Here is an 11,848-nt window from a genome sequence, read left to right as displayed (position 1 = left end):
GTTCACTGGTGATTTTGGATAGTAAACAATATGTTTATATCCTATATAATTATGGAATTGTAGACATGGCAACACCTGAAGAAAATCTGAGTCTGTAACTTTCTCTACAACTAATTTCAGTTTTACAGTAAAGACTTTGAATGACTTTGTTTACATGCCACCAATGGAATTATACATTTTTGAATTGTCTTTTAATATAATGTTTGTCATGTTATGCAGTTATCAATTATCAACTTCATTAGTTTGACAGGCTATACCATTTTCTTTCATTATAACAATTTTAAATTCTGATTATTAGCCTATCCACTGAGCTATAGGCTACTAAATACAACCAAGCTAGCATTAGTGTAACTTTTATCTCTCACTGAGCAAGATGCAGTAAAGCTGGATGTGGAATCTAAAGTCAGTAAGAACAATTGGCTGATGCACTGAGTTCACCCACTCTGAACATGGGAGTCTGGAGACAAAGTCTGTAGGCAACATGGATTCCTCTTATCTCTCTGAATAGAAGTATGTCCCAAATATGGTAAAGCTTTTTGCACCAAAACTGTATTGAATCTTAGTAGTTAGTAGTTTTTAGAAAGACGTGACACAGAAAGTGATGTATGTTTATCGCTTGTATATGCAACAAAAGATATTGTAAACAAAACAATAATTTTATCTGATTTCAGGACACAGACGATATCTTGATAGCCAAGCAGCAACCCTCCTAACCTCCTTCCTGATGTTTGAGTTACACGTTCTGTTCTTTGCAATGATGATTGCCAGTTATACAACTACAACAGCGTCTTCAAAGCAGTAATGCTAGCTGGCTGCCTTTCTTCTGTACTTGATAAATAGCCATCAATCAATCGATCAATGAGTCAGTCCACCCCCAAAAATCCAGTTGTAGTTTCTCTTAAGTTCTTTGACCTTCAAGACGTGCCATCATAAGTGGGTTTTCCTAGTCTTTATAAAATGGAAATGTGTTCTACACTCTCAAACATAAAGATATGAAACTGTCACTGGAGCTGTACCCCCTCTTGTGACTGGGGTGGTACCCTCAAGAGTACATCTTGGTCAGGAAACATAATTACACCATAATAGTCCACTGACTCCATGCACCCCGTCTCATCTCCAGTCTTAGTTTATTGTTCTGTGTTATACTTTAGGTTATGAAAGGGTCTAAGTGAGTGCCTGGTAGCCTTGTGGCAGGCGAAATAAGCCATCAGCTGAAAGGTTGTGGGTTCAAATCCCACGCCTGACTAGGTATACCTGGTTACCCTTAACCACCCTGCTGCCTCAGGTTATGCTGCTGTGTTGGTGGCACTGTGTTGCTCCCAGATTTGACATAGTTTGGCATCAAAATTCAACAAAATACATACATGTTGTTTAAGGTGCCAAATTGGACCTTATAATCACTGTTGTACCTTTGAACATTTACATTCTTTGTACCTTGATGAACAAAAGTACCTGCCCAGAAACTTCACTTCTAACAGTATAGAGACGGCTGTAGGAGTCACATAGCCATGTTTACTATAGATGTAGCAATGGTTAAAATTTTCCAAACTGGCTGGATCAAAAGAACGAGCTGTTCTGTACTCAGCTGCTTTTATTTATTTATTTCCTGATCCTGCAGGAACCTCTGCGTACTGGAGCAGTTCACCACTCAGCCACTCAGGGGTTAAAGACTTTAACTAGGACCAAGAAGACACTGATGGACTTAATTTCCACTTTAATTAGACACCTAGGCTATGAGTATGGCAGCCCACTGTATCAGTCATATAAGCATACTTTTGAGGGGATTAAAACCGCTGCGTTATAGTAGTCTGGTGGATGTTGATTCTGGCTAAAAAAACCACCAGGGATTAAAAACCTTTTAAACCTTTTGCATTGTTGGAGCTCAGTCGTTTTCCTGACACACAGGAACTAACATTAATTTCTAACATTAATTTCACTGTGTCATCACTTGGTTGTCAAGCAAGCTGAGAAAGCAATAAGATGTGTTTAATTCTGCAAAGCAAACAATCACATTATCACTACAAGTGAAACGCAGAAACCCTTTACTGCTCATCAAGGGCAGCTAACAAAGCTTCCTTAAATGGTCTGAAGCACCAGGACTCTAGTTGAGACCCCCTGAGCTAGAGTGCTTAGCTGCTTCCATTAGAGAAATTGTTTTGCAGGTGTTTATTTAGCTTTTTGCTATTTTTGACTGTTTGGTTGCTTAACCTTAAAATGCTTTATGTACTTTGGCGTCACACTTTGTCACTCTCCACACAGAGCTCACTGCAATGAGTGTTAATACCAGCCTTTTATCTAGTACACTGTTGTAGAGCGCTGTGTCATCAGACTCTGGGGGGTAGCCAGAAGGGTGGCCTTGCATCACTGTTAGGGTGGCATTGACCAGCCTTTAGCCCTGACATTCTTTGCTAAAACTGAGTGTAACATATTATTCTGACTGTACTACGTCAGCTAATATTACCTCAATTACAGTTCAGAACTAAAGACTTTATATTATGTATTCCCACTACTGTAATAGGTATTAGTAACCAAAAGGCGTCCCCTCTATGCTAACCCTGACCGCGTGTGTAACCATTGTATGCTAGATCAGACTACCAGACCTCCAACAAGCCTCCAGAAGCACTGGGAGGACTGAGGAAGGAGACAGGGAAGTGGTGGGGTGTCAAAACTTCATAACAGGAAACAAAACATAGAGACAGAAATGTACAGAAAGTTAGACTGAAGCCTAAACGTCAGTTATTTTATTACTTCAAAACTCTTTTGTGTGTTCAGTCAGTACCTTCACTATACAGGTGAAGTATGTGAAGAGCCTGTACGATTGTAGGAGAGAACTCTGGCAAACTGAGCTGGATTATGCTTTATGTTGGAAGGTCAGACCCTCGACTAATGTAAAGTTCTGAGGTCTGGATGTAGGTGTTAACAGAGTGAGTTAACAGAGGTGATCCACAAGTCCTCAGGGCCGGCATCGTCCAGTGAAGAGGCTGGAGGTGGGAACCTTCTTTGGCAATATGGAAGTAGTGTGGTTGAGGTGGTCCAGGGGAGAAGGAGCTGAATTGAACAAAATTGAAATTAAACAACGCAGCGGTGAGACAGTTGATTGGCCTGTGGAAGAGATTGTGAGATCAGCATCGACTAAACATTCTCCTCTTCCAGAATGCAATAAATAATCAAATATCAATTTAAAATATCAAATTTAAAGACCTGTTTGATTTTTTTTTTCTGTTAATACCAACATGAACCCAAACTCATCATGTAAATATGGTACAACCGCATTTCCAAATTGGATGCTGTGCAAAAAAGGATGCAATTATGTGCAAATGATTGAAATCAGATATTCAATTAAAAACAGTAAAAATAGAAAATATCAAATGTTGAAACTGAGAAATTGTATTGTTTTATTAAATATATATGTCCATTTGAAATTTGATATGCAATACACTTAAAAAAACACTTGAGACAGAAGCATGTTTACCACTGTGTTGCATCACGTGTTCTTTTAACAACACTTCAGTTTGGAAACTGAGGAGACAAATTGCTGTAGTCTTGAAAGTAAAATGTTTTCCTGTTCTTGCTTGATAGAGTATTTCAGCTGCTCAACAGTTCCGATTCTCCTTATATTTCAAATTTCATAGTGTGCAAAATGTTTTCAATCAGTGACAGATCTGAACTGCAGGCAGGCCAGTATATCTTTACTATGGAGCCATGCTGTTGTACTATTGTCAGAATGTGACACTCTTGCTGAAATAAGCAAGGCCTTCCCTGAAAAAGATGTATATATAATTTAGCATTAACGGTGCAAGTCACCCATGTGCACTAGTTCACCCCTATACCACCATGCATGCTGGCTTTTGAACTGTGTGCTGATAACAAGCTCGTGGTCCCCCTCCTTTTCAGCCCAGAGGACACAGTGTCCATCACTGCCTAAAGGAATTTCAAACTGTGATTCATCGGACCACAGTACACTTTTCCACTTCGCCTCAGTCCATCTAAAATGAGCTCAGACCCAGAGAAAGCGGCAGTGTTTCTGGATCCTGTTTATATAAGGTTTCTTTTTTGCATGGTAGAGTTTTAACTGGCATTTGTGGAGGCAGCGAAAAAGTTCACAGACAGTGGTTTCCAGAAGTGTTTCTGATCCCCTGCAGAATTGTGACTGTTTTTAATACAGTGTCACATGAGGGCCAGAAGATCTTGGCCAGCCATTAGCGATTTCTGGCCTTGTTCCTTGCGTACGGAGATTTCTCCAGATTCTCTGAAACTTTTAGTGATGTTATGCACTGTAGATGGCGAAATCCCTTTCATTCTTCATTCTTTCATATTTTATGCTGAGAAACATAATTCTTTTACAGAGTGGTGAACCCCTCATCATCTTTACTTCCAAAGATACTTCCTTACCTTGGGATGCTCTTTTTATATCCAGTCATGTTACTGACCTATTGCTAGTTAACCACCTGGTGTTTTTTTTTGTATTACACAACTTGATTAGTCATGCATTCCAACTTCAGGATAAAAGCAGGAAAAAAGACCTGGGAGAACCTGAATGGAATAGAAGGCTTGGGTAAAAATGAAAGATGAATAAATAAAAGGGCCTATAATGATCTTCTACTGATCGGATTGCATTTCCCAGGGCAATATTCAAACTTTCAAATCAGGCGTGCCGCTGGTTCAGAGTAGAAAGAGCCTATTATGGCTTAGGAAGGTTTAATGCTTTAGAAAACGTTCTGCAGAGCAGTGCAGAGCATTCCAGGCTTTTAAGTCACACAGAACGAAAAGACTGACTTACGCAAGTTTGCTTATCAGCTACAACTTAAGCACAGTCAGAAGAAAAAGATGGTAAAATGGTGGGCAGCTGTGAAAGGAGGTGACACAGGTGTTTTCAACTTTTGTGTCAGTGAGCCTGCGTGCATGCAGACACCTAAAAATAACTTAACAAGAGAGGCAGGAACGATACTAAAAGTTTTGGGAGACGTCGTTAGACTTAATGCAGCACAGCTGCGCGTATTGTGTTTATTCGCACATCTGATTAAAAGGCGCTTGCAACTGCAATGTGATGAGGACAGATCCGAACACATTCTGATCACAAATGCGATTACAGACAGACGTGGGTGCAGTTTAATGGCAAGTCTAAACAGAGTCATTGACTCTAATTAAACTGGTGTGGATCGTAGTTTTTGGAGCACAGCTTTTGAGACTCTTTGCTCTCTTGTTCAACTAGCACTAATACGTTAGCTTATTCCAATAAAGAAACAAGTAAATACTACGAGGAGTTTGGACATCCATATACTCAGATAACCACCCCCACCCGCCTATGATGCTTTCCTCTAGGTTCAAAGCATTCGTTATAGAAAATCTTCAGTCTGAAGGACAGAACGAAGTGTTACCTGTAGTAAATGCAGTGTTTAAAAGGATGAGTTAAATAAATTGAAACTGTTGGCTAGCATGTGGATAGAAAGTAAGCTAAATTAGATGATGTCAGATAAACTAGCTAAAGTTTTAGCAAATTACAGATCACATTCCTTTAAAAACTACTAAAACTTCAAAAAGATTAGCTATTCTGCATACTAGCATACCCGATACACAAATTACAGACATTGTTTTGCTTATTTCCTTTAAACACTGTATTTACTGCGAGTAGCACATTGTTTGTGTCCTTCTATCTTAAATAATAAAAGACCCAAGTCGTGTTGACTAATACATTAGATTCACTAAAGACAACGTGCACTCACACCCTATCTTTGGCTTTAGGAAAGGTAACCAAACTGGCCAATTTATGAAACTATATCAAAAAAGAAAAGGCCTTTTTTTTTTCTTCACAATAGATAATGTACAAGCGTTACTACCTACCCCAGCGACTAACACGGTTATTATTATTATTCACTTGCTTTCTAATAAGGACTTGTTGTTCAATATGCTTTCTCAAAAGAGGGCTTGATTTGGGTGGATAGGCTCAAATGACTGTGAATGGTGCTTGTAGATGTTAAAGTGTCCTGGAGAAAATACCACCGAATGCCTCCCATGAAGCCCACATGCGTTAGCAAAAATGTCAGTATTCAAATTTTAGAGACACCCCTTGTTCTGTTCCTAGCAACAGCCCTGATTAATGGTGGCTATCAGCATGTTCTCCGACATCTGAACAGCTCTGAAGCTTCTTAACTGGTATGCAAATTCTTGAGCCAAATAAAAATGATAACCGGCTCAAAAATTCATCATCTCCTGGAATTTCATTGTTGGACTCGAGTAAAGAAAACCTGAACACCGTGATCTCGCTTCATCTTCTGATTTAATATTCTAAAGAACATTAAGGCTCCAAAATTAAATTGTATTTTTTAAAAAATGTAAAAAGGGAAACTGTGATGCCAAAAAACAAAATTAAGTTAGTAAGCTAGAGTACAAAATATAATTTTTTTTACATAAAAATTATACCTTATCAACTCAATTATTTACAATGTTAATAAAATTCAGGAGAACACAAATCTCAACTGAGGAAATGCATCATAAATAAGAGCGGTTTACATATGACCATAGAGATTCACATTGAAAATTATTTTACATTTTACCCTTTTACATACCTGCTGAGAGAAGGAGAGGAAGAGGAACTCTGAAATAACTTCCTTAAATACAAAAGAGTGCAAGTTCAGACAATCGAAAATCAGTCTTTGTTTCCATGATTAACAACTTTCTCATAGTAGTTCTAAACATATCACATGGGAAGGTGTGACGGATGGAAGATGGAGACATTCCCAAAGCCTCAGACTGCATGGAAGCAGTGTGAATTTTCTGTCGTGTCCTAGAACCAGGCTGACAAGGGCAAACAGCAAGTGCTCACATTTAGAATGTTCATGAGGGGAAAATCATCTCCACTGTTTGTGATGAAGCAGCCCCTGGAAAAAGCTCAGGTCCTTGATTGTGGGAGAAGCAGCAACGACTTGGTCCCAATTTTTTACTCGCTCTCCTTTGAGTCAGCTTTAGAGGATGCTTCACACAGTGGCAGTGCATTTTAGGAGGCAAAGTATTCTTACCATCAATCTCACACACACACACACACACACACACACACACACACACACACAAAAACACATCTTTCCTCTGGATTTGGGATTCATGGCCTATAAAACTTTATAAAACTTATGGTTCTTCCTTGTCTTTGCTTCAGTCTTTGCAGTAGCTTGTCATCTTCCAGTCTGCAGCTACATAAATTCCACATAGTTCTCAGGTATTAACCCAGTTCGTCCATCCAAGGTGCCCTCTAGCCAGCCTGGTTCCCTTGATGGATGAACTTCAGCAGGGGAGAAACAAGAAAACACAGTCAGATGCATACACACACACACACACACACACACACACACACACACACACACACACACACACACACAAGAGAGGCAGTATGTACACAGTAGTGTGTAGTGTACCATTTGCATTTATTATAGCATCTATTCTTTTGAGGAGACTTGCTTTCACAGCTACACATGCTTTCAGACTCACAGGGTTGAATTGTTTTCTCTCAGCGGAAAGATGGACAAAAACATTTGTGTGTTGTTTCAGATCTGAAGCAAGACTGGAGCTTGGTTTTCTCCTTTCTCTGAATGGTGAAAGCATTAAGTACTGTTTATGTGATGGTGACAGTTTTGATGGTATACCAACCCTTGCACAGTTTCAATGTTTTCTTTAAGTAGTTAAGTACTTTTGCAAACTCCTGTTTTTAATGTATTGTTGACTTTCTCCTTCCTCATGCGAGTGGATTATTTTATTTAATCTAAATGTAAAATATAAACCCTGTGTGTTTTCATGTTTCTAATAGTCCCATCTACATCGTTGTGTGCCTCTTGGCCATGCTGTCACTGGGGATGATCGTCAGTCCTCAGTTGACCTACATGGTTAAATATAGAGTGAATATACAGCGACGTAGCTGAGGGGAGCTGTGCCGGACTAAAGGATTGCTCATTCCACATAGTGTGAATGGAATGAACACCAGACCACCTCTGGCACTCAGACAGACAACAACAATCTTCTGAGTCAGCAATTAAAGAGCACTTTATTTAGCTAACCTCTATGTCCACGTGAACTCCATCACTGTGAGGGGATAACAAACAATGTAGTGTTGGCCCCACGTGCCTCAAGTTCTGCATTAAAGCTCCTGGAATTCAAGACTATATACATTGCAGTGAACGTAGTGAAGTGTGTTACCACAATGCACTGGAAATTTGAACTGTCCCAATTCATGCACTGTATTCTTATACTGAGCACTTTATATTGTAATAGTCTAGTGTTGTCTCAAATCAAACACTAATGTATAGCACTAAATGGAAATGATATACTGTACATACATCGTCCACTTTACTAAAAGAAGTGCTAGTTATTCACTAACTTTCAAGAAAATGACACAAGGTGCAACCTCCTAGTTAACATGTGACCACAGCAGTATAAACCGTTTTTTCTCATGTACCTTATGTATGGAAGCTTTAGTTATTTCCCTGTCTGTTTTCAGCAGGTGTACATCCACGTGTTGACTGATTGAGATTTCATGTCAAAATGGTGATGTTTTTTCAATATTTTGACTTGGTAAGTCATTTTCTCAAGAAGGAGAAATGCTAAGTTGAAAGAATGAAGTATTACACTTAAAAAAAGTCAAATTATTTATTATTGTGACTAAACAGTGACTTATTGTCCCAAAATAATGATGTACTATGTGATAACTGAACTCACTTTTTAGACACAATAAATCTGGCATACTGCTGTCAGAAACGGGGTGACAAACTAACAGTAAACTCATTTGACCTGGTGAAAAAGGGCAGCAATTTTGCAGAACAAGCCTCTCTGAGCAACAGCAATAGCAGCTACATTAGTGATAATAATGGGCAGTAAATCAGCAAGACAGTATTTGCTATCAGCCTTGGTAAATGGGCATAAAAACTAAAAACAAGTCCCCTTAAGTTCCCTATGTGATCACATTACCAGCAGTAAATGTGGCTAGTGCACTACATAAGTACCCCATTTCAGTTACAGCTTTACTGTCATGTTTGTTTGGTACCCCAAGCTTCTGAACTGCAAGAGCTGCCAAATTGTTTCAAAGTCCCACCCTCTTAATAAGCAAATGGCCTTAAATGCAGCAACAGAGGGCTTTACGAGGACACTAATCTTGCCCACTGCTCTTCCAGCGTCCAACTAAATTAAAGCCGAGAAGTTCGAGACCGCGTCCTACTTCCTCCAGCTGAAGCTGGTGCAAGGACATATGGACGACGTATTGGTGAGTGTTTTTATTAAACATTTATAGGCTATGAGTAAAATGAATCAAGTCTGGAGTCTGGAGTTCAGATGAAAGGTGGACTGACAGGCAGTCTTGCATGGGCACTCACCGTTCTCAAATATAGTGCCTGCGATGAAAGACAACTCTGAGTCATGTTCAGCTTTGCAAGCGTACAGAGCTCGGGCTTTCCGCGGAGGGGGGCTGGGTACATGGAGAAAAAGAGAGATCATGTGCAGTCAGGTCTCAAAGCCGCAGTGCTTGACAAAAGCACACGCTGTCCTCTGGCATGGATGCCTCTAAATAGTTTGTGGAAACTATCATGACTTAATTTTCCACAATAGCAGCTCTGCGACGCACAAGAGCTTATGCAAACCACTGAGTCTGCGAAAAAGTAGATAAAACACTACAAACTACTTAAAGGATACAGAAGCTAGAGCATCACTAATCAAGGCAATATGAGTAAGTAATATTTATGTTTTGTAATCATTTTTTTTCAATTGGTTTAATAATTTCTCATTCTTAGCTGAGAAAAATGGAGATTTTATTTTATACCACATTCTGTTCCTAAGTAAAAAAGGAGATATTTGAGTATCAAGTGAATTTGATGAAAAGATGACATTGTGCACAGCTTTGTTCTGTGGGAAGAAAAAACAGCCCTCACATTCTGTTATTTCTCACTATAGAATGTAAATTAATTCTGTTGATTCTGTTGTAATTAATTCTGTTGATTACCTCTCATTATTCTTCATACAAAATAAGTGTAGGTCCAAATTAGTAAGTTTAGAGAAGATGCTAAACACTTTACAAGTGTTGTAAGTTTATGTAAAGAGGTTTCTTCTAACTGATTTTGGAGCATTTCTATTGGTCTGTCTATCACGAAAACAGCTACTGTGTTCATATGATGTGTGTAAAATCTTTTTTTTAATTTAGTAAAAAAGGTGTAAAAAATGGAGATACATGTTTGTTTGGATAGTAATACATTTTACATGTTTTTGTTATTTCGTGATAATATTTTGTGCTCAATGTCAGCAGTTCAGGTTTTACTGCTGTCAAGTAGCTTAACAGAGGTAAACCTACCCTATCAGCAGGAGACTTAGTCTGAGCTGACTGTTGTTCATTCAACAATCAACCATGTTCGCTCTGTAATACTGCTAAAACTACAGTAGGTCAGTATCTGCTAATATTATCACCTAATTAATATACATCTTATGCTAATTACTTATGTGATAACATAAATGCATGTAAATAATACATCACAATGACAGTAATAACTCCTGCTCTCTAGAGGTTAATACAAACAGGTAGGTCTGGGCAGATGGTGTGAGAGGGGTTAAGCTGCCAATACAAAGCACTAGCTGAAAAAAAACAACAAAACGATAGGGGTCCCAGCTAGAACACACACCTGAGCGGGGAAGATTCACTGGAGGTACAGGAGGCCGGCTGAGGGCTGGATGGGGCAGAGAACATCGGCCAGGAGGGGGAGCGTGGCGAGGTGGGACTGGGAGAAGCTGGGCTGTGATCCATACACACACGCATACACATATACAACACGACACTAAGTGATGAGTGCACCAAAATACAGGTTAATAGAAGCTGCTGAGTCAAAGAGGTTTTACTGAGCTTTGTTAGAACCCTGTATTATGGATGTATACTCACTAGCCACTTAAGTATCAAACATCTACAGGTCCCTACAAAACTCAGAGACCACCCTTCGTTCACTTAATTTCCAGTCAAAACTGTGTGTGGGTTTCATAACATGACCACCTCCTTGTTTTTACAGTCATTGTCCATTTTGTCAGCTCCACTTACTATACACTCTACAATTACAGACTGCAGTCTGTCTGTTTATATAAGGATATTTAAGAAACCTGCAGGGATATTTTTCCACACCTCCAAAGTTCAGTCTTAGAAGTTGGCTACATTTTCTGCTTCTCACCATTTAAGTAATCTCAAGCACATTCAGTGATGTTGGGTTCTAGACTCTGGGCTGGTCAGTCCATTGTTCAGAGAACACGAGCTGATTCTTTCTTTGATTTGCAAAACTTTTCTCATTACCGCTTTCTGACAGCTACACATCCTTTCAGACTCATAGTGTTGAGCTGTCCTCTCATGGTGAAAGAATGGACAGAAACACCTAAGTGTTTTTTTTTTTCAGATCTGAGGCAAGAATGGAGCTTGATTTTCTTCTCTTTCAAAGATGAAAGCTTTAAAAACAGTTTATCTTATTGTGACAGGTCTGGTGGTCCATCAGATTGTGGTTATCATGGTTATGGTTAAGAGTTGCATTTTCTCTGTTTCTTTCATTTGTTCTCCAGTTTTGGAAACTCCTGTTTTTTTTTTACTTATTTCCCTTCCATAGGAGCAGATTATCACCTAAAATATACTTAATGGATGTTTTGACTAGAAATAAAATAAATGAAGGGTGGTCTCTGACCTTTGCAAAGTGCTGCACACTTGTGACCTAGCAGTGACACTGATGTGTGTAAAAACCCAGCATCACTGCTGTGCATGAATCACTCTTACTAACATCACACACACTACCATTCCATTATTACAGCGGTGTATCTGGTCAACATTGGCCTTGTGATCAGAAACTGACCAGTGATG

General features: G+C 39.1%; 1 protein-coding gene across 2 annotated transcripts in view; it reads right to left on the bottom strand.

Moving 5' to 3' along the window:
- Positions 1-4,466: 4,466 nt before the first annotated feature.
- LOC108429410 (rho GTPase-activating protein 26) overlaps positions 4,467-11,848 on the bottom strand; it is a 123,152-nt gene continuing 115,770 nt past the window's right edge. Inside the window, exons 22-24 of one of the 2 annotated variants that reach the window (XM_017701119.2) lie at positions 10,644-10,754; positions 9,351-9,442; positions 4,467-7,273 (exon numbers count right to left, since the gene is read on the bottom strand). In XM_017701119.2, coding sequence (XP_017556608.1) covers positions 7,185-7,273; positions 9,351-9,442; positions 10,644-10,754 — 292 coding nt within the window. In that variant the 3' untranslated portion in view covers positions 4,467-7,184. The remainder of the gene's footprint in view (positions 7,274-9,350; positions 9,443-10,643; positions 10,755-11,848) is intronic. The other variant, XM_017701120.2, reaches the window with a different exon arrangement.

Source organism: Pygocentrus nattereri, chromosome 16, assembly GCF_015220715.1.
Source record: "Pygocentrus nattereri isolate fPygNat1 chromosome 16, fPygNat1.pri, whole genome shotgun sequence".
NCBI classification, from domain to species: domain Eukaryota; kingdom Metazoa; phylum Chordata; class Actinopteri; order Characiformes; family Serrasalmidae; genus Pygocentrus; species Pygocentrus nattereri.
The sequence above is the reverse complement of the archived record's forward strand: the minus strand, read 5'-3'. Positions and strand labels throughout refer to the sequence as shown.